Source organism: Mandrillus leucophaeus, unplaced genomic scaffold (genome assembly GCF_000951045.1).
Source record: "Mandrillus leucophaeus isolate KB7577 unplaced genomic scaffold, Mleu.le_1.0 Scaffold26, whole genome shotgun sequence".
Taxonomy (NCBI): domain Eukaryota; kingdom Metazoa; phylum Chordata; class Mammalia; order Primates; family Cercopithecidae; genus Mandrillus; species Mandrillus leucophaeus.
Genome location: NW_012102698.1, coordinates 1,769,168 through 1,793,841, shown reverse-complemented (window position 1 = coordinate 1,793,841; position 24,674 = coordinate 1,769,168). Strand labels below are relative to the sequence as shown.

At 52.3% G+C, this 24,674-nt stretch overlaps 1 protein-coding gene across 3 annotated transcripts in view; it reads right to left on the bottom strand.

Moving 5' to 3' along the window:
- The window catches only part of PARVB (parvin, beta), a 182,665-nt gene that overhangs the window by 15,434 nt on the left and 142,557 nt on the right, over window positions 1-24,674 (bottom strand). For 2 of the 3 annotated variants that reach the window (XM_011984015.1, XM_011984016.1), the window contains 6 exons: window positions 21,921-22,061; window positions 20,546-20,661; window positions 17,038-17,096; window positions 13,441-13,460; window positions 5,913-5,974; window positions 3,005-3,073 (listed from right to left, as the gene is read on the bottom strand). In XM_011984015.1, the coding sequence (XP_011839405.1) occupies window positions 3,005-3,073; window positions 5,913-5,974; window positions 13,441-13,460; window positions 17,038-17,096; window positions 20,546-20,661; window positions 21,921-22,061 (467 nt within the window). The remainder of the gene's footprint in view (window positions 1-3,004; window positions 3,074-5,912; window positions 5,975-13,440; window positions 13,461-17,037; window positions 17,097-20,545; window positions 20,662-21,920; window positions 22,062-24,674) is intronic. The other variant, XM_011984018.1, reaches the window with a different exon arrangement.

Genomic DNA, 24,674 nt, shown 5'->3' with positions numbered 1-24,674 from the left:
ACCCCACACAGACTACATAAACCACACACACCCCACACCAGACTACATAAACCACACACACCACACCCCACACAGACTACATAAACCACACACACACACATACATACGACTGCATAAACCATACACACACACCACACAGACTACATAAACCTCACACACACACACCCACACACACAAACAGAAATTGAAGAAATTAAACCAGGGCCTCTCCAACTCCCAGGGCATCAAGACGTTAATGATTTACAGTCTTCATAAATGATATACGGTATTTATAAAAATACCCAAATTCCTTTGCAACAAAACAAAACAAAAATCCCTGCATTTCTGTGGCCAGTGTCCTTTTCTGGTGGGCCAGTGGTTAAACGTACTTTTAAGACTCTATATAGTGTGATTAATAGGGGAAAAAATGAAGATATTGAGTAAATAGAAATAAATACAAATTTAATTTTAGAGTCTCAATGTAAGAGGCTCAGCTGCTAATACTGATGTGCAGACACCTCTGAGAAGGGCTGTGGGGACAGCCAGTATGGATGTGGAGGAGCAGTGCCCCTCACACGCCACGTGATAGTACCAGGGGCCCCCACACAGCAAATCTTCCTGGGCCTTCAAAGGGTGCGGTACAGGCTTCGTTCTAATGCCTCCATTTCTAGGCTTTTATCCCGAGGAAGCAGGCACGAGCACAGACAGCCTGCACAACGATGCTCTCTGCACTGCTATTTACAGGAGCAGAAAAACATCCAGTCATGAGGCACTGGTTTAATGAGGTGCGGTGCAGCCTTCCCGCTGATGAGATACACTTCCCATTAAAAGTGACAAAATATAGATAAACCAATAGATCGAGCAAGGGAAAAAGGATCAGACAGACACACACACACACACACACACTCTTTCTCTTACACCAAAAGATGCCCACAGTGTATTTAGTGACACAAAACACATTACAGAACAGGGGACAGTAAGATCCACGTTATTTAGAAAAATACATTTTGTGCATAGAAAATGTGGCTTACGCCTGTAATCCCAACACTTTGGGAGGCCGAGGCAGGCAGATCACTAGGTCAGGAGTGCGAGACCAGCCTGACCAACATGGTGAAACCTGTCTGTACTAAAAAACACAAAAACATTAGCCGGGCATGGTGGCGCACACCTGTAGTCCCAGCTACTCAGGAGGCTGAGGCAGGAGAATTGCTTGAACCCAGGAGGCGAAGGTTGCAGTGAACTGAGATTGCGCCACTGCACTCCAGCCTGGGCAACAGAGCGAGACTCTGTCTCAAAAGAAAGAAAGAAAGAAAGAAAAAGAAAATATCTAGAAAAATGCACATCCAACCATGAACTGCAGTTAGCTGCCCCTGGAGAGTCTGAAAGAGGAGGTCCCAGAAAAAGAAAAAGAGGATTTTTACTTTTTACCTCGGCTGGTTCTGGGGTGCTAACATTTCAAACAGAAAATAATCTGAGGCTAAATGTGCAACATTTGCAAAGTGCAGAAAATAATAAATGTGTTGGCCAATGACACACAAATAAACATACACATTAAAAACAGACCATGATGCCTTTACACACAGACCCACGCTGTCCATGCCTCGCTGTACGTGTTAAGAAAAGGCCTGAACAAAACCCCCTGTGCAGTCATCTCCGGGTGACGGGATTACGCGTGATTTTTGTTTTGCTTATCTGCGTTTTCAGACATTTCTACAATGAACCTGAATTACTTTTTTAATTAGAAAAGCAAATGAGAAAAGTTAAAGAAAGAGAAGGGAATGAATGCATTCGCCCTGGGGTTTAAGAAGGATCAGCTGTGCATTAGGGATGTCTGTACCAAGAGCTCAAAAACCTTCACATTCAAGCACCCCACTAATCCTGGGAAAATTATATTTTGTCTTTAATGCTCGCGGAGTGCCCAAAAACATAATTTAACGATGCTCCTTTAGCTTTGAGTGGTGGTTGGGGCTGGGGGAGTAGACTTGACATACTTATTGCAGAAGAAATGTGTTGTACATACTTACCAGGGGGACATTTGCTAGGTCCTGGCCACGGTGTGACAGCAGCACTGAGCAGAGGATAAAGGGGCCAGCACGTTCTAGACGGAGGAACTGAGTGTGCAAAGGCCCTGTGGTGGGCTGGGGTAGAGCCCTGGAGGGTGTTATGGGTTGAGTAACACCATCCAGGTGTTTTGGGGTTTTGCGTCTCCCAAAACAAGATACAGTGGTTGGGAGGCTGAGGCAGGCAGATCATGAGGTCAAGAGATTGAGACCATCCTGGCCAACATGGTGAAACCCCGTCTCTACTAAAAATACAAAAATTAGCTGGGCACGATGGGACACACCGGTATTTCCAGCTACTTGGCAGGCTGAGGCAGGAAAATCGCTGGACCCCGGAAGGTGGAGGTTGCAGTGGGCCAAGATCACACCAGTGCACTCCAGCCTGGGTGACAGAGCAAGACTCTGTCTTAAAAAAAAAAAAATGCAGTGGAACCCTAATCACCAGGACCTCTGAGTGTGACCATATCTGGAAACAGGGTTTACACAGATGCGGTCAGGGTGGGATGAAGTCATGGGTGGGCTCTAATCCAGCATGACCACGTCCTGATAAAAGGGGGACATTTGGACACAGAGACACACGCACAAGGACAACACCACATGAAGATGAAGGCAGAGAAGGGAGTGATGTATGTACAAGCCAAGGAATGCTAAAGATCCCAGCAAAACCCCAGAAGCTGGGAGGGAGGCCAGGAACAGCTCCTCCTCACAGCCGTGGAGGGAATCCACCCAGGCCCCACCTTGATTTCAGCCGCTTGGTTTGTAGCGCTGTATGGCGGCAGCCCCAGGAAAGGAAGACAGAGGGGCCGAGAAGGCTACGGTGGTTATTTCTGCCGGCACCATTGGGGGGAATTCCTTGTGAGAGGAGCAAAATGGCGCCAGCTTTGTTCACGCGCCCCACCTGGGATCAAAACGCTGACTGAAAACGGCGGCGGACAAAGGATCCTTCAAGCCAGAGCAGCGCATACCTGGGTCTCCAGTTCCGTCACCTCCAAATTCAGCTTGTTCAGGTGCTTGTTCACAAAAGTGATGAGAGACTGCCAAGAACAAAAGAGACACAGGAGCCGTGAACGGCCCGCGTGCAGGTCCCATCTGGAGGGGCAGGCTTGACATTTGCCAGCCCCGGCTCTGGGAAACGCTTTCATCATCTCCTGTTTGCTAAAATAAAAAGCCCATGTTTCAAATGCAACATCCCGACAATAGCCCCGAGTTTTCATGGCATAATGCCCACATCTATCCTGGCTACACATGTCTCTGTTCACCAACCCATGCACACATATGCCAATCTGTGCACGTGTGCCATATTTAACAATCACACTGGAGAGCACTCCCTGCTCTTAAGAAAGATGAAACTGCCAGGGGAGGAGCATTACATTTGCAAATGTATCTTAGATGTGACCTGGAACGGTAAACGGCACTCAGAAGACTGCGCGGAAGTGCTGCCTCCAGCCACACCTACTGAATTTTTTTTTTTTTTTTTGAGACAGAGTTTCGCTCTTGTTGCCCAGGCTGGAGTGCAATGACGCAATCTCAGCTCACTGCAACCTTCTCCTCCCCGGTTCAAGTGATTCTCTTGCCTCAGCCTCCCAAGTAGCTGGGATTACAGGCCCTTGTCACCAAGCCCGGCTAATTTTATATTTTTAGTAGAAATGGGGTTTCTCCATGTTGGTCAGGCTAGTCTTGAACTCTAGACCTCAGGTGATCTGCCCACCTTGGCCTCCCAAAGTGCTGAAATTAAAAGCGTAAGCCACCGCACCCAGCCCGCCTATCGATTTGCAATACATGGGGAGATCCACCCAGGGTGATCTCTCTGGGCTGTGGGAATTTTCTGAGCCCTATTATGTAGGTACCAAGGGGCACTGGCTTCTCTCTGGCACAGGCTTAAAAACTGTCACCTGTAATTCCTCAGTGACCAAACCCAACTTTGATGGAAAGTCAATACTACCCACCACTGCTCATGATATGATTTCTTACCCATTCTGCTCAAATTTACTGAGCAGCTACTATGCGCCCGGCATGCTGCTTGGTACTAAGGACACAAACACAGTCAGACAGCTCCACCCCCGGCCCCCGCCAAAGGGCCTGTAATTCTCCATATGCATGTAGTGGTGGGATGGAGACATCAAGAGATACGGTACTGCAGGGAAACACGAAATGCAAGGGAGATTTCATGAGCCACAGAGGAGATGTGTGCGGACCCCCGTTAAGACCATGGAGAGGGAGCATTGGAGCTGGACCTGAGGGTAGGCCAGTGAAAGGTAAGAGTGAGCCAAGTGGGTACCCAGGCACATCTGCAAACCCTTTGGGGTCTTCAGGCTGTGGCTGGATGTGGGTGGGATGGGAAGGAGTAGGAGGGGACGACCCAGGGAGAAACCTGCAGAGGTGGGCAGGGACTCCTGACTTCATTCTGGGGCACAGAGAGCCACAAACACCTAAACTTGCAATGTGGAGGTGAAGAAAGCTATCAGGCAAGTCAAAGGATTCTGTCTTCTTCCTTGCTGGTGGCTTCAGTGCCGAAAATGTGTCTTTCTCAGAATGAATTAACGTGGTATCCACTGAGAGATGAAAGCAACCTCAGGCCACACCATTCTCAATGCTACCAGTGACCATACGCGGCAGGCTAAGCCCATGCACAGACAGAATCCCAGTTTATCCTCACAGGGACCTGAAAGGTGGGTAACAACTCTGTTCCCACTTGAAAGATGGGGAAACTGAGGCTGGCGGGTATAATCTCGCCCCTCACCGGAGGTCACACAGCTGATAAGTCGGGAGCTGGATTTGATTCACTCCCTGAACCGGTTCTGTCGGGGTCCTTGGGGGCCACATGTGATGGGGTGGAGTGGGGGGCTCTGAGCTCCTAGTGTATCCCTCACCACCCAAGAGTGCTAAGAAGGCTTCGTCCCAGAACGACCGTCAGCACGGTTCCAACAGCCTTTTGCAAAATGCTTCCAAGAACGAATGATCTTGCGGTCCAGCCCCGGGCCAACATTTTCCAAAAGAGGCTTCCACAGAAATACAAGGCATCCTACCCCAAAACTGATGGATAAATGAAGCCCACTCTCAACAAACAATTTTGGAAAATGCTTCCTACCAAGCTCCCTCTTGGGGAAGTACAGTATACGTCAGCCTATGAAAGGTTCTGACAAGTCCTGCACTAAGAAAGCGTTTGGGTGAGGTGTCCTACACAAAGGAGAACTCTCTCGCCTGCACCATGGGTAGCAATGAGCGCTCCTCCGACGTCATGGGAAGGAGGGAAGCAGCCTCCTGAATGAGATGCCTGCAGGCACTTGGATAAGTTACTGAGCAGCCAGTGGGCCCCAGTTCCTTTTGAGGGGAACAAGCCTCCCTGGCAGATCCCCCAGAAACTGATCACTCCCACCCCCAACTCCAGAGCCTTGGAGATTTTTCCACCCACAGATTGACCAGCAGGCTGCCTGGGCTAGTGAGGGCCCATTCTCTGTCTGGAGGGAAACAGGCCAAATCCATCAATGGCACGGCTCAGCCGCACAGGCCTGCGTGTTTACTGGGCAGGCTGCGGATGGCAACGAGGCCAGCAAGAGCAGCAGGCTGACATGCTTAAAAACATTTCCACATTGAAGAAAGGCCTCGAGTCAGAAAGAACTGCTGGCTGGGTAATTCACTTAACAGAAGTGGAGAGGGCGGGCAGGAAGATACCCAGGGAGCAGCGATGTTGAGTTAAAAGGCGCTAATTTTATGCACTGTGGTTACGTTTTTGACTGTAATTACATTTCAATCCATGTGGCAAACATTTCTGAGATTCCAAACATTTTCCCACCTTCTTCCCAGCAGGTATTTGTGCTGTCAAAAAGCCGCGAGCCATGGGAGAGCACATCCAACATCCCACCAATAGCTCACCTTCTTCACCACGCTGAGCTTATCCGGGGCGTGGTCGAACAGCGTGTCGAAGGCATCCCGCTCTGAGGACATGCAAAGAGAGACACGAAGGAGTGTTTATGGAAACCCGCGGTGCTGCCCTAATCCCGGGCCATCCGGGGACCTGCCAGCTTCTGATCCCTCAGGGGGTTCAGTCTCAACTCCCACACCTGCCTAGAATTCTTCCAATTCCTACCAGAACGAAAGGGCTGACCCTGATGATCTGTCCTGGCCAAACCAAGGCGAGCAAGCGCGCTTCGGAACAACTGGAGCAGCATGGATTAGAGGCTGCAGAGGGTCCCCTCCACCTGCTTTTTACCTTTTCATATGAAACACATAGATGGCACCTGGCATCTGCACCCGCCATGTCCTAGGACTTGAGGTGTCCTGAATTCTCCCTGTTCCCTTGTCTACTGGCAAATGTCACCTGTGAATTTGGTCACTTTCCCCGTGATGTCTCACTGCCTTCGCCTGGGAGCAGCTGCAGCCTCCTACTCCATTCCTGGCCCCTGAGCCCTTCTCCCCAGCAGGTAAAGTGAACCCTTCCAAGTGCAAACAGGATCATTTGGTTCCCCCTCCATTCCCACCACAACTAAAACTCTCCAACTGCTTCTTATGCTTAGAATAAAATCCATCCTCTCTCCTGCGAGCCATGGGACACTCTGATAAAATCCATCCTTTCTCCCACGGGCCATGGGACACTCAGGCTCAGGATCATTCTCCTACACGCACCCTCCCTGACTTCACCTCACCAACCGGCCTCCCAGCTGCTCCTGCTGACACTGGTGCACACCTGCCTCAGAGCCTTTGCACCTGCTGCCATGGAGGGAGGGTCCCACAGGGGCATATGGGACAGAGACTTGGACCCCAAGCAGAAGGCTGAGGCCTCCAGGTAGACACAGAGCTGTGGGGCATCACTGCCAACGCAGAAGAGATGGGGAGGAAGGCATTTGGAAGTGACTCGGGGCCCCCTAACTTCCATCCTTCAGGTTCCTGGAGGAAGAGCATGTTCAGAGGACCAAGCCCAGCAGAGAGACCCTCTGTTACCAGCCAGGCTGGTAACTTCCATCCTCTAACTTCCATCCTCCAGGTTCCTGGGGGCAGAGCAAGCTCAGAAGCCCAAGCCCATAGGAAGGACCCTCTGTTACCAGCCAGGCTGGGGCCCCAACCCAAGGAGCAGTGCTGGGGAGCTGCAGAGCCCAGCTTGACAGGAAGGGGGCGGGTAGGAAGCTCCTCCTGCCCATCCAGGGGGTGGCCTAGGGGGGCCTCCTCAGGGACCGCCCTGGCCTAGGAGAGAGACAAAGAGAGCCCAGAAAGAGAAGAAAGGGGTTAGGCCCAGGTAAGCCAGAGGCCGGGGAGATAAGTCGGCCAGGCCTCCTCGCAGAGGAAGCATGCTGACCCTTCCTCCCAGGCTAGGCCCAGGCGGCAGCTCACACCCCCCTGCCCAGCCCAGCCCAGGTAGCCTCTGCTTTGGCCCTGTGGAGGTGGTGAGAAATGAAGTGGAAAGGAGAGAAGGAAAGTGTATGTGTACACGTGTGTGCATGTGTGTGCATGCGTGTGTGTGTACGTGTGTGCATGTGTGTACATGTGTGAGCATGAGTGTGCATGTGCGTGTTTGGGGGGAGGGGAGGGAAGTTTTCTTCACCGAAAGACCGACACTGACCAAAACGCCCCTGCCTCTGGACACATGCCAGCTTCCTAATGCAGCAGCTGTAAATTATTTTCATAATCGTCTAAGTCCGAGTCCACTCAAAAAGACAGTCTGCTAAGGAGCAAAAAAAAAAGTGAAATCTTTACAAAGCAATACGCAAACTATAAATGCAGCTTAAGAAAAACCCCAGGAGCAGAAGAGTGCTTGACGTCAGCCGGGGTATATTTAGCTGGGCCACCGCTGGGCTGGCAGAGTCAAGCCACTTAGGGAGGCATCGGTGCCGCAGAGGCCTCTCCGCCGGCTGCTGCGCCCCTGGACCCGAGGGACTGGCATCACGTCACATGGTCCACATGGCAGGGAGGGGCTGGGGGCTCTGAAAATGGGCACTGGGGACCCAGGGCACAGGACCCAGGGCATTTGGAAGGGACTTAGGGCCCCCAACTTCCATCCTCCAGATTCCTGGGGGCAGAGCATGCTCAGAAGCTCGAGTCCAGCGGAGGGACCCTCTGTTACCAGCCAGTCTGGGACCCCAACCCAAGCAGCAGCCCCGGGAGCTGTGGAGCCCAGCTTGACAGGAAGAGGGTGGGGTAGGAAGCTCCTCCCACCTGTCTAGGGGTACCCAGGGGCCTCCCCAGGGACCACCCTGACCTGGGAGAGAGAGAGATAGAGAAAGCATACTGCACTGCTGTGATGTGCTTGGCCTTGGGAACGAAAATAGATCCTATTTTGTTCTAGCTGCCCGACTTCACACCCCATGCCTTTGGGCAAATCTTTCCCTCTCCAACCCCATTTCTTCGTCTGTAAAGGCGGCATTGTGACAGCCCCTGCCTCGCCCTTGGTGTGGAACTAAGTGGGGCAGTGAGTAGAGGCAGGAGCACGGAGCCTGGCAGAAGCATTGTCGGCCCTCAGTCCTTACAGCTCCCTCTTGTCCTGTGCCCCAGAGCTTCCGCAGGCTCTGGGGACATCACAGGGATAAACAAGGAGGGGCCCCGCTCTTGGAAGAGACACAGACTTGGGGGAGGGCCGGGAGAGAGAGTAAACTATGGTAGTGCAACCCTGTTAGGGTCAGAAAAGAGGAATCCGGACGGGGCCAACCAACCTGAGCATGCCAGGGCTGCCCAGGTTCAACCTGCAGGAACGCTCAGCTTGGTCCCTGTAATGTTTTCATTTGAGTCAACAGTGTTTATTTGTTTTGTTTGTTTTGGTCTTGGTTTTTGCTCTTTGAGATAGAGTCTTACTCTGTCACCCAGGCTGGAGTGCACTGGCACGATCTCGGCTCACTGCAATCTCCGCCTCCCGGGTTCAAGCAATTCTCTTGCCTCAACCTCCTGAATGGCTGGGACTACAGGCATGCATAAAAATTTTTGTGTTTTTAGTAGAGATGGGGTTTTGCCATGTTGGTAAGGCTGGTCTTGAACTCCTGACCACAAGTGATCCACCCGCCTCAGCCTCCCAAAGTGCTGGGACTACAGGTGTGAGCCACAGTACCTGGCCAGAGTCAACAGTTCTTAAATGGGAAGGTCTGTGCAAAAGTTCTGAACTTCTGGCTTCTCTTGAAGAACTGGAGTCTGTGGCAACAGGGAGCCTGCACTCCCACCTGGCAGCAATGAGCTGCCCCTGGGGATGGGGGTGTGGACTCTCCAGTTTGCCCCAGACCCCACCACTCCCCACTGCCACCCCAGGGTGAAGGGGCAGCTGATGTTATCATTGTATAATCTAGCACCTCTCCTCTTTTATATTATCAACCTGGTCCCTGGAGGCACCTGAGTCTCGGACCCACGAACCAAGGGCTGGGGGACCTGAGGAAGACTTCACAAAGCAGCCTGGGGTCCAAACCAGGCTTGCTGGGGCAAGAGGAGCAGGAAAGGTGTTTCACCAAGGGAGCAGCAGGCACAAGGAGAGATGCCAGAAAGCCCAGTGCAGGTTCAAGAGCCAGGTGGCCTGTGAGAGGGGTTAACAGGGGCTGTGGCCTGCAATGTGGGAGTTGTGGAGGGCACAGTCAGGAGCCAGGGGTGATGGGACGGAGCCAGAGTTTTTGGAACAAGCCCTGTTGGCAGAAATGGGAGAGACTTGAAGGGGTATTACTAGGAGTTATATAATGAGGGGGAAGAGGGTGAGGAAGGAACATCCCCACTCTTTCCCCTCGTGCCTCGGGTAGGGCCTCCAGCCCAGGGCAGACCCAGGATGGGGAAGGGCAGACTCAGGAGGGGGAAGGGCCGTCCACGGAGAAGCTGCACCAGCTCACCCGTTGCCATGGAGACCAGGCTGCAACCTCCCCAGCTCCCCCTGGCACTCGTTTCTGTGGAGAGAAGCCTCCTCACCCACCTCGGCCAGGACAGTGATGCTGTCAGGAGGCAGCGAGGACCTGTGGAGCCACCTCCCTCGCTGGGATGATGGGGAGTGGGCAGAACGGAGCCCCCATCCCTCCCTGGCTCAGGGTGCTCATAGGGAAACTGAGGCCCAGAAGACCGCTCCTGGCAAAGCCCAGCCTTCCAGAAGCTCCTAGAACATCTGGCACCAGCTGTGTGCAGACTGTGGCCAGGGCTGGCTGCTCTGGTCAGCAGGTGGGGTGCACCCTGAGGAAAGGTCAGCTCTGGCCCACAGAGCACCTCTCGGTCAAGGAGCCATGTGTGAAAGGAGAAAGGCAGGGGCTGTGGGTGCCCCTGAAAGTTTGCCGGCACCAGTATCTGCCAGACACGTATAGGCTTCGTTGTGTAAACAGTGGCGCAGGGAAGAGGCGCCAGGCCTTCCCCATGAGCAGAGTCTCGCTGCTTGGTGCATCGCATGAGAACAGAAAGAACTAAGGCAGGGGTGGAGAGGAGAGCCAGTGGAGGCCAGTTTGGGGCAGTGGAGTCAGAGAGGGCCTGCCTGATCAGTGACATTTGAACCAAGGGTTGGCAGAACTGCAAAAGTGAGTCATGGGGTAATCTAGAGGGAGAGCATTCAGGTGAAGGTTGCTGGAGGAGAGAGCGCCCTGGGGTGCTCTCAAGGTCTGAAGGAGGTGAGTGGCATAGCAGGGAAGCCAAGACAAGGCGTGCTGCTGCCCCCACAGGAGCGGGTGCCAGGCCAGATGCCCTGCCGTGCCTGAGGGTGCCAGGCTGGGTAACCAGGAGACTTCGGAACCTGCGTCAGCAGAAGCGGCAAGGCCGGGGGCGGAACTAATTGCCTGTCACTGACTAATAGCCTGTTTGCATTTTCTCAAGCACAGCGCATAAAGCCTACAAAGTAACGAGAACAACTCCATCGGCCTCTTATACAAATTGGTCTTGCGATTCCACAGTCCTCCCATCCCTGGAGTGGCAGCTGGGTCCACTTTTCACACGTGACACCTGGCTCTTACGGAGGGAGCCACTGCCCTGCACACTAGACCCGAAAGCTCATTCCTGGGGCGGCAGGGGCTCCGGGGCCAGGCTTCTGGGCCCTCGGGCCACAGGGTGCTACACACAGCCCGAGGCCCATGTGCTCCCAACTGAACTGACCAGACTGTCTTTTCCCTAAACCTCCAATGAGGTCCGAACCAAGCACAAAAGTGACAGCGCCACAAAAACCAAAAAGACTCAAAAATGCTTGAGGGACCCAGTCTCTTCTTTTTTTTTTTTTTTTTTTTTTTTTTAGACGGAGTCTCGCTTTATCACTCAGGCTGGAGTGCAGTGGCGTGATCTAGGCTCACTGCGACCTCCACCTCCTGGGTTCAAGCGATTGTCTTGCCTCAGCCTCCGCAGTAGCTGGGACTACAGGTGCCTGCCACCATGCCCAGCTAATTTTTTTGTATTTTTAGTAGAGACGGGGTTTCACCATGTTAGCCAGGATGGTCTCGATCTCCTGACCTCAGGATCCATCCACCTGGGCCTCCCAAAGTGCTGAGATTACAGGCATGAGCCACTGCACCCGGCCCTCTCCTCATCTTTAGGCCTCTACAATTCCAAAGGGGTTCTGAGCCTCCTCCACGAAGAAAGGGTGGAGAGGAGGTGATAGAGTGGGGCACTGTGCCCCCAAAGTGCACTTCTACCTAGACGCAGGATGGGGAGATGCCTCATCCTGGCCCCATGAGCTGTGACCCCACTGTGGTTTCACCTCCCTCAGCAACTATATACAGGACCACAGGACATTTCTCTTTCTCTTCCTGCATTTGTTTTTAAATAATAGAGACATTTTTAAAGAGCTGGAATTATCCTTTTAAAAAAAACAAAAAACAAACAAACAAAAAACAGTGAAGGCCTGTGAACGTTCCCAGCACAGCTTAAGGTCTAGCAAAGAAAGCCGAGGGGACACACACTGGCTGCCTCTTCTCAATTCGAGCCCCGCAGGATCTGAGCCCCTTCCCCTCTCCATAGGCATGATGGTTAATACTGAGCATCAGCTGGATCGGATTGAAGGATGCGAGGTGTGGTCCCTGGGTGTGTCTGAGAGGGTGTTGCCAAAGGAGATTAACATTTGAGTCAGTGGACTGGGAAAGGCAGACCCACCCTTAATCTAGGTGGGCACCATCTAATCGGCTGCCAGAACAGCCAGAATAAAAAGCAGGCAGAAGAACGTGAAAAGACTAGACTGGCTTAGCCTCCCAGCCTCCATCTTTCTCCCATGCTGGATGTTTCCTGCCCTCAAACATCAAACTCTAAGTTCTTCAGCTTTGGGACTCAGACTGGCTTCCCTGTTCCTCGGCTTGCAGAAGGCCTATTGTGGGACCTTGTGATTGTGTGAGTTAATACCTTTAGTAAACTCCCCTTTGTATATATCTATCCTATTAGTTCTGTCCCTCTAGAGAATCTTAATACAACAGATAAGCAGCAATGGCACCCTAGCTGGTCCCCATAACTTTGAGGTTACAGAGTCCTATGGCCGAGCTGGCCCAGCCCTCGTTCTATAGAACTCAGGGGGTGGCACTCCCACCCCAAGGGCCCCAAAAAGACAGACATCAGCTCCAGGCTGGCAGGCTGGAGAGGCAGGTGGGAAACTTGTGTTTGGTTTCCATTTTTCCTTTTAAGAGCTGTTCTCCCCTTCCTGCTCACTGGAGAACATGGTATTTGGGGGTCAAGAGGTTTCTCTTTTGAAATGCTTCCCAAAGCACTGAGCCTGGCCAGGTCGAGGGCTGGGGTATCCTGGCTCTAAGGGTTGAAACACTGCCATCCCTCACTGAGATGACGATGAGGTCTCAGGCTTTAACGGGGGAAGGCAGAGTAATTGCCTCTCTCTTTGGGAATAGCCACTGAAAACCAACACTAATAAAACTACCCCACATAAAGGGCTGTCCCCTGGCCAAGCAGGACACTCACCTGTGATCTCACCCAATCCTCACAGCAGCTTCTGCCTGGGGCGAGCCTTTCATACTCCCATTTCTCAGATGAGGAGCAGAGAGGAAGGGGCAGGCCACAGGCCACCAGCCAGGACTGAGCCCCAGCTGCCTGACTCTAAGGAAGTCTGCTAAACCAGTGGTTTCCAGGAGGAAATAACACATATGGAAGGACATCCACAGAGCTGAGCCATTCTCTTCCAACCAGCTAATGACGCTGTGCTGGCCGCCTCTCCTCCCTCCCTTTTACCCTCAACCACTCTTGCACTAGCCCCTGACAGTTCCAGCCAGTGTTACATCCCAGGCCCCTCCCGCTCCCCTAGCTGGTCACCCAGCCTTCCACCCCACTCCTCCTAGCACCACCCAGCCACTCTCAGCTCTGAGAAACAAGCCCGTTATATGGAAAGGTGGCAGAGGGCTGTGAACTTTCCCTAGGATTCCAGAACTATGGGGGCAGTAAGACCCACCCAGTTTCCTACTCCCCCCAGATGACCATGTATACTCTCTGGAAGCTTCCTGGGGCAGCCCTAACACGCCTCCGTCTCCCCACTTGCCCTAGGGTTACTTACCGAACCGGCCCATCATCATCCTGCAAACAAGAACACAGAGAGAGCCATGAGATGTGTCACTCAGAACGCAGTTTCACAACCAGCACATGGAAGATGAGGGACAGGGCCAGCCAGAAAGCTGGGCCCTCGCTGCCCAGGTAAAGGCCTACTGATAAGAATGCAAGTCACATTGTGCTACGTTCCAGCCCACTCTAATGATAAACGAGAGGTGCTTGTGTGGATTATTAACGTTTGTACAAAATCAGCAGCAAATCACCATCTCTATTTGCACATTAACCACTCTGTTAATGTTGTTTGGAGGGGAGGTACTTAAATCAGATAGTGGTTAATACGAAGATTTCAGCAGACAACAAGTCTTCCAGCAGCCATGGAATGCTCAAAACACAGGCTGGGCCAGGCACAGTGGCTCACGCCTGTAATCCCAGCACTCTGGGAGACAGAAGTGGGTCGATCACTTGAGGTCAAGAGTTCGAGACCAGCCTGGCCAAAATGGCGAAACCCCATCTCTGCTAAAAATGCAAAAATTAGCCGGGCGTGGTGGCAGGCAGCTGTAATCCCAGCTACTTGGGAGGCTGAGTCAGGAGAATCACTTGAACCCAGGAGGTAGAGGTTGCAGTGAGCAGAGATTGCACAAGTGCACTCCAGCCTGGGCAACAAGAGTGAAACTCTGTCTCAAAAAACAAACAAACAAAACAACAACAAAAAAATGCAAGACTGGAGACCAGCCTGGCCAAAGTGGCAAAACCTCCTCTAAGAAAAATACAAATAAATTAGCTGGGTGTCATGGCATGCGCTGTAGTCCCAGCTATTCGGGTGCTAAGGTGAGAGGATCGCTAGAGCCTGGGAGGTCAAGGCTGCACTGAGCTGGGATCGCACCACTGCACTCCAGCCTGGGCAATGGAGCAAGACCCTGTCTCAAATAAATAAACAAACAAACAAACACACAAGGTTGCAGGTTACTCATGTTTCCAGGAGTAAACACAATGTACTTGCAGGACTTTTGGAACTAAAGGATCCTGGGGAACCACAAGGCCGGGCCCTGATCTCAGGCAGGCGGCAGTGGAAGCAATGAGGGAGACGGGAGTGGTGAGCAGCTTCTCCTCAAAGATTCCCAGTGAGTGCACAGATCCTTTCCATGCACTGCCTTCCTGAGAGGCAGGAAAGTCTTTATTTTGTTCTCAAATTTCTCTAGGCTCAAGTCCTTTGGCTCCATCTTATTTAATAAGCACTTACTTGAGCACCTACCATGTGCAGGCTGTGCAGATACAGTAATTAATATCCCCTGGAGATAAACACTATGTGGCCCTGCCCTCAAGATGCCTGGGAGTGAGAGACCTGGCAAGCCAATATTTCAATGTTGGTCACATGTGTCCAGAGGCAACGGGAACTAACAGGAAGTCAAGCACTCCTGCCTGGCAGACAGGAGGGCTTCCTGGAAGGGGTGACCTCTTGAAAGAGAAAGGGGAACACTGAGACTGGATGGGAGGTGGCAATGCTGCCTTAGGAAACTGAAAGTGAATCTTTGGGCTGCTGGTTTTCAGCAGACATTCGATGATTCAAATGTTCCGTCAGAGCCTCTGCAGCCATGGGGAGGGGAAGGAACAGGAGACCAGGATGGGATAACCAGCCCTGAGGAGAACCCACTTGGGGCATCAGCCTGGAGAGGTGACCCAGCCTCTCCTCTATCCTGGCCCTGGCTGGCAGAGGGATGCTGATTCAGGCTAGAAAATCCCAACTTCCTTCCTCACTGCTCAGTGCTGTCTGGTATCTGATTGAGGTGGCTTCCACTGGAATCTCCCCTGCCCTGACTTTGGGGTGCTCCCCTCCTCCTGGAAATTCCCTTAGGGCCCTAAGGCACTTCCCACAAGCCCCTGTGCTGGACTGTGCATGCCTGTGGATGCATCCTTTCTCATCAGCAGGATGGGTCACCCTGGAGGAGAGGAACTGCACTCAGCCCACCTCTCAGTGTTTCTGTTGACCCAGCAGGGAGGCTGGCATGCAGCGGGCCCTCGGTGCCACTTACCAATGGTGAATAGCTGAGGCCATTCTCCCACCCACTTGCTCATTCTCTGTCTCTGGACCATTCTAGTCTTATGGCAGGGGCCCCAGCTCCTCCGTGCTATCCTCATATGGGACCCCCTCACCTAGAGGGGGACTCCTATCACAGCATGCCCACCACCCAACAATGTGCATAGGCCATTCCTGCACAAGGAGGCAGAGTCTGTTTCCTGCAGCTTGATCCAGGATGACCCGTGACTCACTTTGACTCACAGAATTGAGGATATAGGTATGGATGTCCAAGACAAGGCCTCAAGGGGCCTGCAGCTGCATTCTCACTCTCTCAGGACTCTGAGGGCACCCTGGGAAGATGCCCAGCTCTGTGAGGAGGGACCCAGAGGAGGCCAACACCAACCACCAGAGGTAGGGGGAGCCCATCTTGCCTCTCCAGCCCCCAACCAGCCTTCAGGTGTCTGCATCATATCAGCAACCCCAGGCGAGACTAGCTGAACAACCACCCAGCTGAGCCCAGCCTACACTGCTGACCCACAGAATTGTGAGCAGCAAATGAAACAGATGTTGTTTTAAGCCACTCGGCTTTGGGGGTGACTTGTTACACAACAATAAACAACTAAGACACCAGCCCAATCCCAGTTCCTCATGAGCAGCCCTTCTCCTACTGCTGAATAGGCAGAGCTGCTGCCAAAGGCCTACTGTGCTGGGCACAGAACCACATTCTCATCCTCCCCTCCTCCAGCTCTCCCTGTTCCCTTCACGGGCCTGGGGCAGACTTGGAGGCCTCTTCATGGGCCTCTGCACATGCGTCAGCCTGCACTCCACTGTCCCATCATCTTCCCTGACAGCTTGCAAGCCACGAGTGGTTTCCTGTGTCAGTTACGATTTTTGAAATACCATCCATGAATTCACAACACAGTAATTAATCACTCTGTGAACTTAGCTGATGGATTAGCTGAGACAATCAATTTTTAAATGTTCTCTTTCATCTGAAACAGGTTTAGTCAAGAGGCACAAATGCAGTGAATTCTAAAGATTCTTAGCAGGTTATCACAAGGAGTCCTTAAAACCACACACCATAGATACTGTTTGATTTGCTATTTTCAATAGATTTGAAGACTTTTAGACTTCTGAACACCTGCCCTCTGGCTTTCTCTAGGAGATAAGAGATGGCTTAGTAGTGTCTGTCAAAGGAAAGTTCTGGTTTAAACATGCAACTCTTGCCTCTGACGGTGCTAATGTAGATGGATAAATGAACTGAGACAATGGGTCTCTCTAATCATCCTGAACTCTCTCTGCCTGCCCCACCTTGCAATGTTCTTAAAGCTCACCTTTTAAGATAAGGAATGAAAAAATTCAAAGGCTGTGGAAAGTAACTCAGTTCTAATGTTAAAAACTCTGAAGAAAGTGTGCAGAGGGAGGAGAGCTGGGGTGGGAACCAGCATGAGAATCACATGCTACAGTGAAGGGGCGTGGAGCGGAAGCAGCCCCATGTGTGCCGGCATCCCTGGCTGAAGTGGCAGCCTGGGGCCCCGCTCACTCGGGGCAGCAGGGCCTGGAAGGGCAAGGCAGGGGTCCACTTACTCTGTGGTTGTGGTCAGCTCCTCCGAGATGTGGCTGGAATGCAGCAGGCCTTCCCGCTTCTGAAAACCCCAAAATAAACACACAAAATCAGGCAGTGGAGAGATGAGGAAGGACGCACTGACAGGGCAGATGAAGCTGTGGGGTCAGAGATCATCTTAGAAAACAGCAACAGGAGAAGGAGGGGTGGTATTGAACATGCATGCCAGGCCTGGGTGAGTACACAGCAGGGGACCCTGCGCAGGGTGCCTTTCAGTGGCCACAACCTGTCCCCATCCCCCTCCCACCCTCTGGTCTCCATGTGGCCCTGAGGGTTGGCATTTGTGTGGGTCTCAGGAGAAACACCCCAGGTCAGGTTTCCCCAAAGGGATCCTCTATGCTTTGCAGCCAGGAGAGGTGAGGCATGCAATTGGAAGGAACATAATTAACAGGGAATGTCCCCTGCAATCATGTGTGTACACAGGACTGAAGAGGGTGCCCCAAAGTTTGTATCTACCACAAATTTCAGAACATGATCTCATTTGGAAATAAGGGTCTTTGCAGATACTGGCTCAGACGAGGTCATCATGGATTATGGTGAGTCCCATCTTAATCCAATATGGCTCACGTTCTTATTAGAAGAGGAAATAGACACAGAAACAGACAGAGCGAAGAGGCCATATGATGACAGAGGCAGAGACTAGAGAGAAATGTGGCCACAAGCCAAGGACACCAAGGACTGATGGCCACCACCAGAAGCTGGAGGAGGCAGGAAGACCCCTCCCCTGGAGGAGGAGATGTGAAGGACATCCTACCCTGACAACGTCTTGATTTCAGACTTCTGGCCTCCATAATTGCGAGAGAATAAATGTCTGCTGTTTTAAGCCACCTGGTTTGTGGTACTTTGTTATGGCTGCCCTAGGAAACTGATACAGCATATGTCACACTTTTCCCAGAGCGTGGCAGGTATCAAAAAGCAATGATGGCCGGAGCAGTGGCTCACGGCTGTAATCCCAGCACTTTGGGAGGCCGAGGCAGGCAGATCACAAGGTCAAGAGATCGAGACCATCCTGGCCAACATGCTGAAACCCCGTTTCTACTAAAAATACAAAAATTAGCTGGGCGTGGTGGCGCGCGCCTGTAATCCCAGCTACTTGGGAGACTGAGGCAGGAGAATCGCTTGAACCCAGGAGGCGGAGGTTGCAGTGAGCTGAGATTGTGCCACTGCATCCAGCTTGGGTGACAGAGCGAGACTCTGTCTCAAAAAAAAAAAAAGTGATGGTGGTGAGGGAGGCATGGCAGTGGTGACAGCAGGGGTGGCAGCCCATCTGTCACGGGAGCTCCAGGTGGAGTCTGGGTGGCTGATCCAACCACCACTGAACCCCTCAAGGGACTGGGAACTCACTTCCCACTGGGCCAGCCCACAGGGGACACTATCAAGATCTGAGCTTCCATCCCTTTCCTGCGTTTGACCCCCAGGGAATACTCAGGGTTGGTGATTGTTATTGAACAACAGTGTGGGTGATGCTTATCCCGATTCTCAGGAGTGCCTGCCAAGGAAGGTCCAGAGACATTGTGTCCACCTAGTCACGGACCAAACGTGCCTGAGGCACCCACCGGGTGCTGGGCCCAGGTCTAGGATTGGAGACGTGAAGCTGGATGTTTTACAGGTTTGTAGTAAAATCTCGGTTTTATGGGGGAAACACTGCAGCTCAGCAAAAGCAAGTGATCAGCCTAAAGCCACGCGGCCAGGCAGTAAATAAGGCCCTTCCCTTCCTTCCTTCCAGCCTGGAAATGCCACATCCCTTACACCAACCACTCCATCTGGGGTTAGATAAGGGATCCGCTGAGCAAGCTCAGAGGCCAGGGGGCTGCAGAGAAGAAAGGCGGCGGCTCTAAGGTCTGGGGAGTAATGGCGCCCAGTTCGCAGGACCCCCTGCTCCCATTTCATTCTGCTTTGGTCATGATCCAAACAACACTTCTCTAACCCGTTATGGCAGGAAGCACCAGCAAGTGCTTGCCTGGTTCAAACTTTCTGCAAACCCCAAAGATTATCTTGGACTCAAGTGCAAGCCTGAAAGGAAATACTCTGGTTTCTGAGCCTGCACAGGGCTCCTGAGGCCCCGAGCTGACGTAGGTGGGCTCGGGAACCATATCCCCATGTGTCCTAGGGAAGCCTTTTCAGGCCGGCTGCCTGCGAACCAGTGGCCAAGACAAGGGGCCATAGGAATGGCCCCCCAGGTCCCAAGTCACCACCACCAGCCACAAACATCCTCCTTAGGAAGGAAACATGGAGACATGGCAGGTGGCCCTCGCCTGATGCCAGAGAGGAGCACTCCCGTCCAGTCAAGACTGAGCTCCCAGGGTAACAGAGGGGTCAGAATGCGTTCAGAAAACACAGTGGCAGCCAGGTCCTCCCGGACCACAGAGACCATGGGACCGAGAAGTTTAAAAACCAGAGGAAAGTGGAGCCGGATGTCTCAAGTAAAATAAACACGAAGGTATCCAAGGTTCCAAGCGTGACCTTAATTCTGGAAGCAGTGGTCGCCCCCGCAGACCCCAGGCGTGTGTTCCTCCTTTAGTGGCTCAGCAGCCTATGCCGAGTGCTTAGAGGATAGCAGGCGCTCAGTGCACGTTTACTGAGGGAAACTGCATACATGAACCCTAGGCAGCGACTGTCCACTTAAATGTAAGGGAAACAAAGCCAGGCATGGCTGCTCCCACCTATAATAATAGCACTTTGGGAGGCTGAGATGGGAGGATCACTTGAGCCCAGGACTTCGAGACCAGCCTGGGCAACATAGTGAGTCCCCGTCTCTACAAAAATTTAAAATTAGCCAGGCATGGTGGCATGTGCCTGTAGTCCTAGCTACGTGAGAGGCTGAGGTGGGAGGACTGCTTAAACCCAAGAGGCTGAGGCTGCAGTGAACCGTGACTGCACCATGGTACTCCAGCCTGGGTGACAGAGTGAAAACCTTTCTCAAAACATAAAATAAAATAAAAAATTAATGCAAGGGAAACAGCAAGAGAAAGGTAACTCTACTTCACCCTCTGTAAGAAGGACCTGGGTTCTGGTTCCATTTCTCCAAGTGAATCAAGAGAAATGAACCCAAAAAAAGAGATGACGGGGCATGATGAATAATCCACGGCGAATGCAAAGCGGCTTTAATTTGGGTGTCTGTTTCATCCCGCGGGGCCAACCTCCTCCAATGAGTAATAAGCACATTCAAGGGGATTGAATTCCAACCAGTTGGCTTTGGAGAGAAATGAATGTTCTTTTCAAAAATGTGGAAAATTAAACCTCAACACCCTCCTGCCTCTGCTTCTGCCTCTCATCAAATCAATGCCATTGTTCCCGTTCCAATCATTTATCTCGGAGCCAGGGTGAGACACACATTTTGTCAAAAGGGAAAAATAGAAGGTGGCCTCCTGGGGGGAAAAAAGGAGGGGGGGGGCAGGAAAACTGCAGGAGGAAGAAGACGTTGCCTCTCTGGCGGAGTTACGGGCAGGCCGACCGCTCGGTTATACTCACCCGCACGACCACCACCTGCACCGTTACATGCTCAGGAAGGCGGATGGGGGCCCGGAAGTGCATGGCCAGAGAGACCAGCAGGTGGAGGATGGCCACCAGGTTCTTCCCATGAATTGCTGCGGGAGGGAGGAGGAAAGGAGACACTTTAGATCAGGTGACACAGGAACCCGAGCCCACGTGCAGAAAGCAACAGAGACACAGCATCTAAATGAGACCCCAGCAAGGCTAGGACGGAGCAAAGTGTGGACAAGTAAAGAGAGCTGATGAGCAACCTGGTGAAGTCATTTCTGGTTTCAATGTCTCCTCTCTTGTTGGCCTAAGATGACTTGTGCAGACACTTTTAGAAGCACAATGGTTTTAAAAGCAATAAATTGGGCAGTGATGAGGGGAAGGAACAGGATAGTAAAATTAGCACAGAAGGGAAAAGATCACAGAAAGCAGGTCACGGCCACTTAACCATCACAAGGATGTGCGTTATGATCTCTGGCACTAAAAAAGGGCTCCCTCTACGCAACGAACCATCCCAACAAGGGTAGGCTGCCAAGGGCGGAGGCTGCTCTGGGGACATTAGCCATTCGCCCCTGCCTTGCCTGAGTCTGTCCTCTCTCCTCCTCAGCATGCAGACTCAGGTTTGGTCATCATCACCACTTCTCCTCCGCAGGGTTTTACAGTTTACAAGGCACCCGATTCCCCACCCATGGACCCAGCAACTCACGAGACAGCCTGGGTCTGCCCAAGGTCTCGATGCCAAGAAACCAGGTGCAGGGCCAGGCTCCACGGTCTCCTGCCCACCGCTGACAGCGCAGCTCACCAAAACACAGAGACCTCTGGCCCAGCACAGAGCGTCCTGAAGCCACGCCCTGATAGCCCTGCTTCAAGGGGAAGGAGGTGGGGAAGGAGTGGGCAGCACCGAGGAGAACTTTCTCCTGGTCTAGTCTTTCACCTTCTGGATTCATGTCTTGGCTGAAAATACCATGATGTCACATCTCCTAATGCCAGGGTCACAGGCAAACAGCCCACTAGGTGTTGCTGCCACTGGTATTTGGGGTTGAGTCCCAACAAGAACACCCCAAGGCTGCTTCTCTCTCGAAGTCCCTCTGAGCCACCCATCCACAAACATTGCCTCTCTTCTCTGCAGCGTGGGGAGGATGGAGAACCGTGGCCTGACCAGGTACCTTTTCTAGGAGCTCCCTAACCCTTCTCCTGTTCTTCTCCCCTGCAATGCCCTACCTCTTACGGCGCAGGGAGATGAACCCAATTCTAAGATGCAAGGCCAGATGGGATGATGATGAATGTGGATGACAAATGCGGATGACGAATGTCGAGAGGACAGGCTCCCTCCAGACACTCCCTCCCCCCGCGGCGTGGAACTCACAGTCCACGCTCCACCGGAGCGCCCAGCCGCGGGGCCGCAGCAGGTCATGGACTGCTTCCAACACCGTCTGCAGCTTCTGTTTCTGCCCTATTTCGGACTGTGTCACCTCAGCCACATTCAGCTTGCATCCTGCCAGTTTTTCTGCAATGAGAAGCACAAGAGGAGAGGGTCAGAAAAAGCTGGAAGGGCCAGGCATGGTGGCTCATGCCTGTAATCCCAGCACTTTGAGAGGCCGAGGTGGGTGAATCACTTCAGGCCAGGAGTTTGAGACCAGCCTGGCCAATATGGTGAAATCCCATCTCTACTAAAAATACAAAAATTAGCCAGGCATGGTGGTACATGCCTGTAATCCCAGCTACTCAGGAGGCTGAGGCAGGAGAAGTGCTTGAGCCCGGGAGGTGGAGGTTGCAGTGAGCCAAGATCACATCATTGCACCCAAGCCTGGGCAACCTGAGTGAGACCCTGCCTCAGAAAGAGAGAGAGAGAGAGAGAGAGAGAGAGAAAGGGAGGAAGGAGAGAGAGAGGAAGGAAGAAAGGAAGGTAGGAAGGAAGGGAGGGAGGGAGGGAGGGAAGGGAGAGAGAAAGAGAGAGGAAGGAAGGAAGGAAGGAAGGAAGGAAGGAAGGAAAGGGAGAGAGAAAGAGAGAGGAAGGAAGGAAGGAAGGAAGGAGGGAGAGAAAGAGAAGAAAAAGAAGAGAACAAAGGAAGGAAGGAAGGAAGGAAGGAAGGAAGGAAGGAAGGAGGGAAGGAAGGAAGGAAAAGAGAAAAGAGAGAGATGCTGAAGGAACTCAGAACCACCAGGACTGACCCTGGCCTCAAGGAGGTCCCTGAAGTGGGGCAAGTTACCACGTGGCCAAGGGGGCATCTTGAGATGTTGAACCATGGAACTCTGAGCTTTCAGGTCACTAATCTTCCTTAGAGAATGACTCCAGATTGAAAAGGGAAGAAGAGTTAAGGATAAAACTGTGGGTGTTACACTAGGGAACATTCTATGCATACACAATGGAAAAAAACATAATTCAAGATGCAATTGAGAGGCAAAGAGTTTACCTGGGAAGAACGAAAGAGGCGGTCAGGAGGTGAGAAGACCGTCCGTATGGGTCCCAGAAGGGAGACGACTGATAAAGATAATTTTTTAAAAGGTCTTAGAAGCTGCCTCTGCCTCCCCACACACCTGAGGCTCCCATTCTTGTTTCTCTAACATTCTGACACCACAATAGGAAGTTAGATTAGATATTCACAGAACTGGCGATGATTTTATTACCGAGAATGAACAGGAAGCAATCTGGAGGAGCACAGACAAGAACTGTCACATTTCGTCAAGATTCAATTACTGAGGCTGAGCTCCAGCCGAGCCTGCACTTCCTTCAATTTCCCTTTTGTTAGCAGTAGGTACTGGCAGGTGCCGGCCACCAGCGCCCCACCCCATGCCTGCTACAGGGCTACATGGCAGGAAGGACCCCCAGTTTCCCTGCTAGTCTTCGATTCTAAGACTCCAGTGTTTACCGACAGATCCCCACTGCAAAACAACAAAAGCGACGTCACAGAGCATCGTGAGATGGTTCACTGGGAGGGTGACAGCAAGCAGCACAGAGCCTTCAATACATAGCTGCCGTTGGTGACGCAGGCATTGACGGGCGATCATGAAAGCAATCAAACCCAGGCTGGTCACAAATGGGGTTTCTGTTTTGCAGGTGATTCCCAGCACAAAGTTCTGTTGAAAGCATTTTAGCCAGAGGCCCCTATGTCTTCAGTGTTATCTCCCCAGCAGCCTCCCCTCCCTCAATTAGAAAACAAACCGCTTTGGTATCCCTTTCAGGATAATAAAATTCTAGAGCAAGGCCTGCTGGGCTCGGAAAACCCCTTCAATCCTTCGTTTGTTGGCTCACAGATAGGGACTGAACACCTACTATGGGACAGGCACTATCCTAGGTGCTGGATATGGCACAGATAACAGAGGTTCCTAGTGGGGAGATAGACACTCGTAAATAACATCAGATTGAGCGGCAGTGACTGCAAGAGAAAAAACAAAGCAGCCCAACAAAACGCATCCTGCAGGGGAGTGGAAATGATTCCCGCTTATTCATCTTATTTCCCTCCATCTGGATCTAACAGTTCCTCGCTGAGTCATCCACAGCTGTCTGTCTGAATTTGCGCCCTGGAAGTAGAGAGCAAGTAGGTCCCACAGGTGTTCAACAACCACAGACAGGGCAGAGCAGGGCAGCTTGGAGAAGGAAGGAGAGAGAGGATTATACGGAACTGGGTGGTCTGAGAGCCTCACCCACCAGGGAGATGGGGAGCCTGACGCGCCCCCGTTGCACCTGCCACCATCCAGCCCCGCAGACTGAACATGGCCACGTCACCCAGGGTGGAGGAAGAGGAGTCGGCAGAGGAGCGGAGGACACTGGATTCATTTGCCTGGGCTGCTGCAACGAAGCATGCCACAGACCATGCGGCTTAAACAACGGAGATTTATGTCACAGCTCTGGAGGCCGGAAGTCCAAGATCAAGGCACCGGTAGGGTGGACCCATCTGAGGCCCCTCTCCCGGCTTGTAGACAGCTGCCGTCTTCTTCCTGTGTCCTCACTCGGTCTCCCTCTGTGCACGTCTGTGTCCCAATCTCCTCTTTTTATAGGAACCCTAGACATATTGGATTAGGGCCCACCCACTCGTATAGCCTCATTTTACCTTCATCACTTTTTTTTTTTTTTTTTGAGATGGAGTTTCACTCTCGTCACCCAGGCTGGAGTGCAATG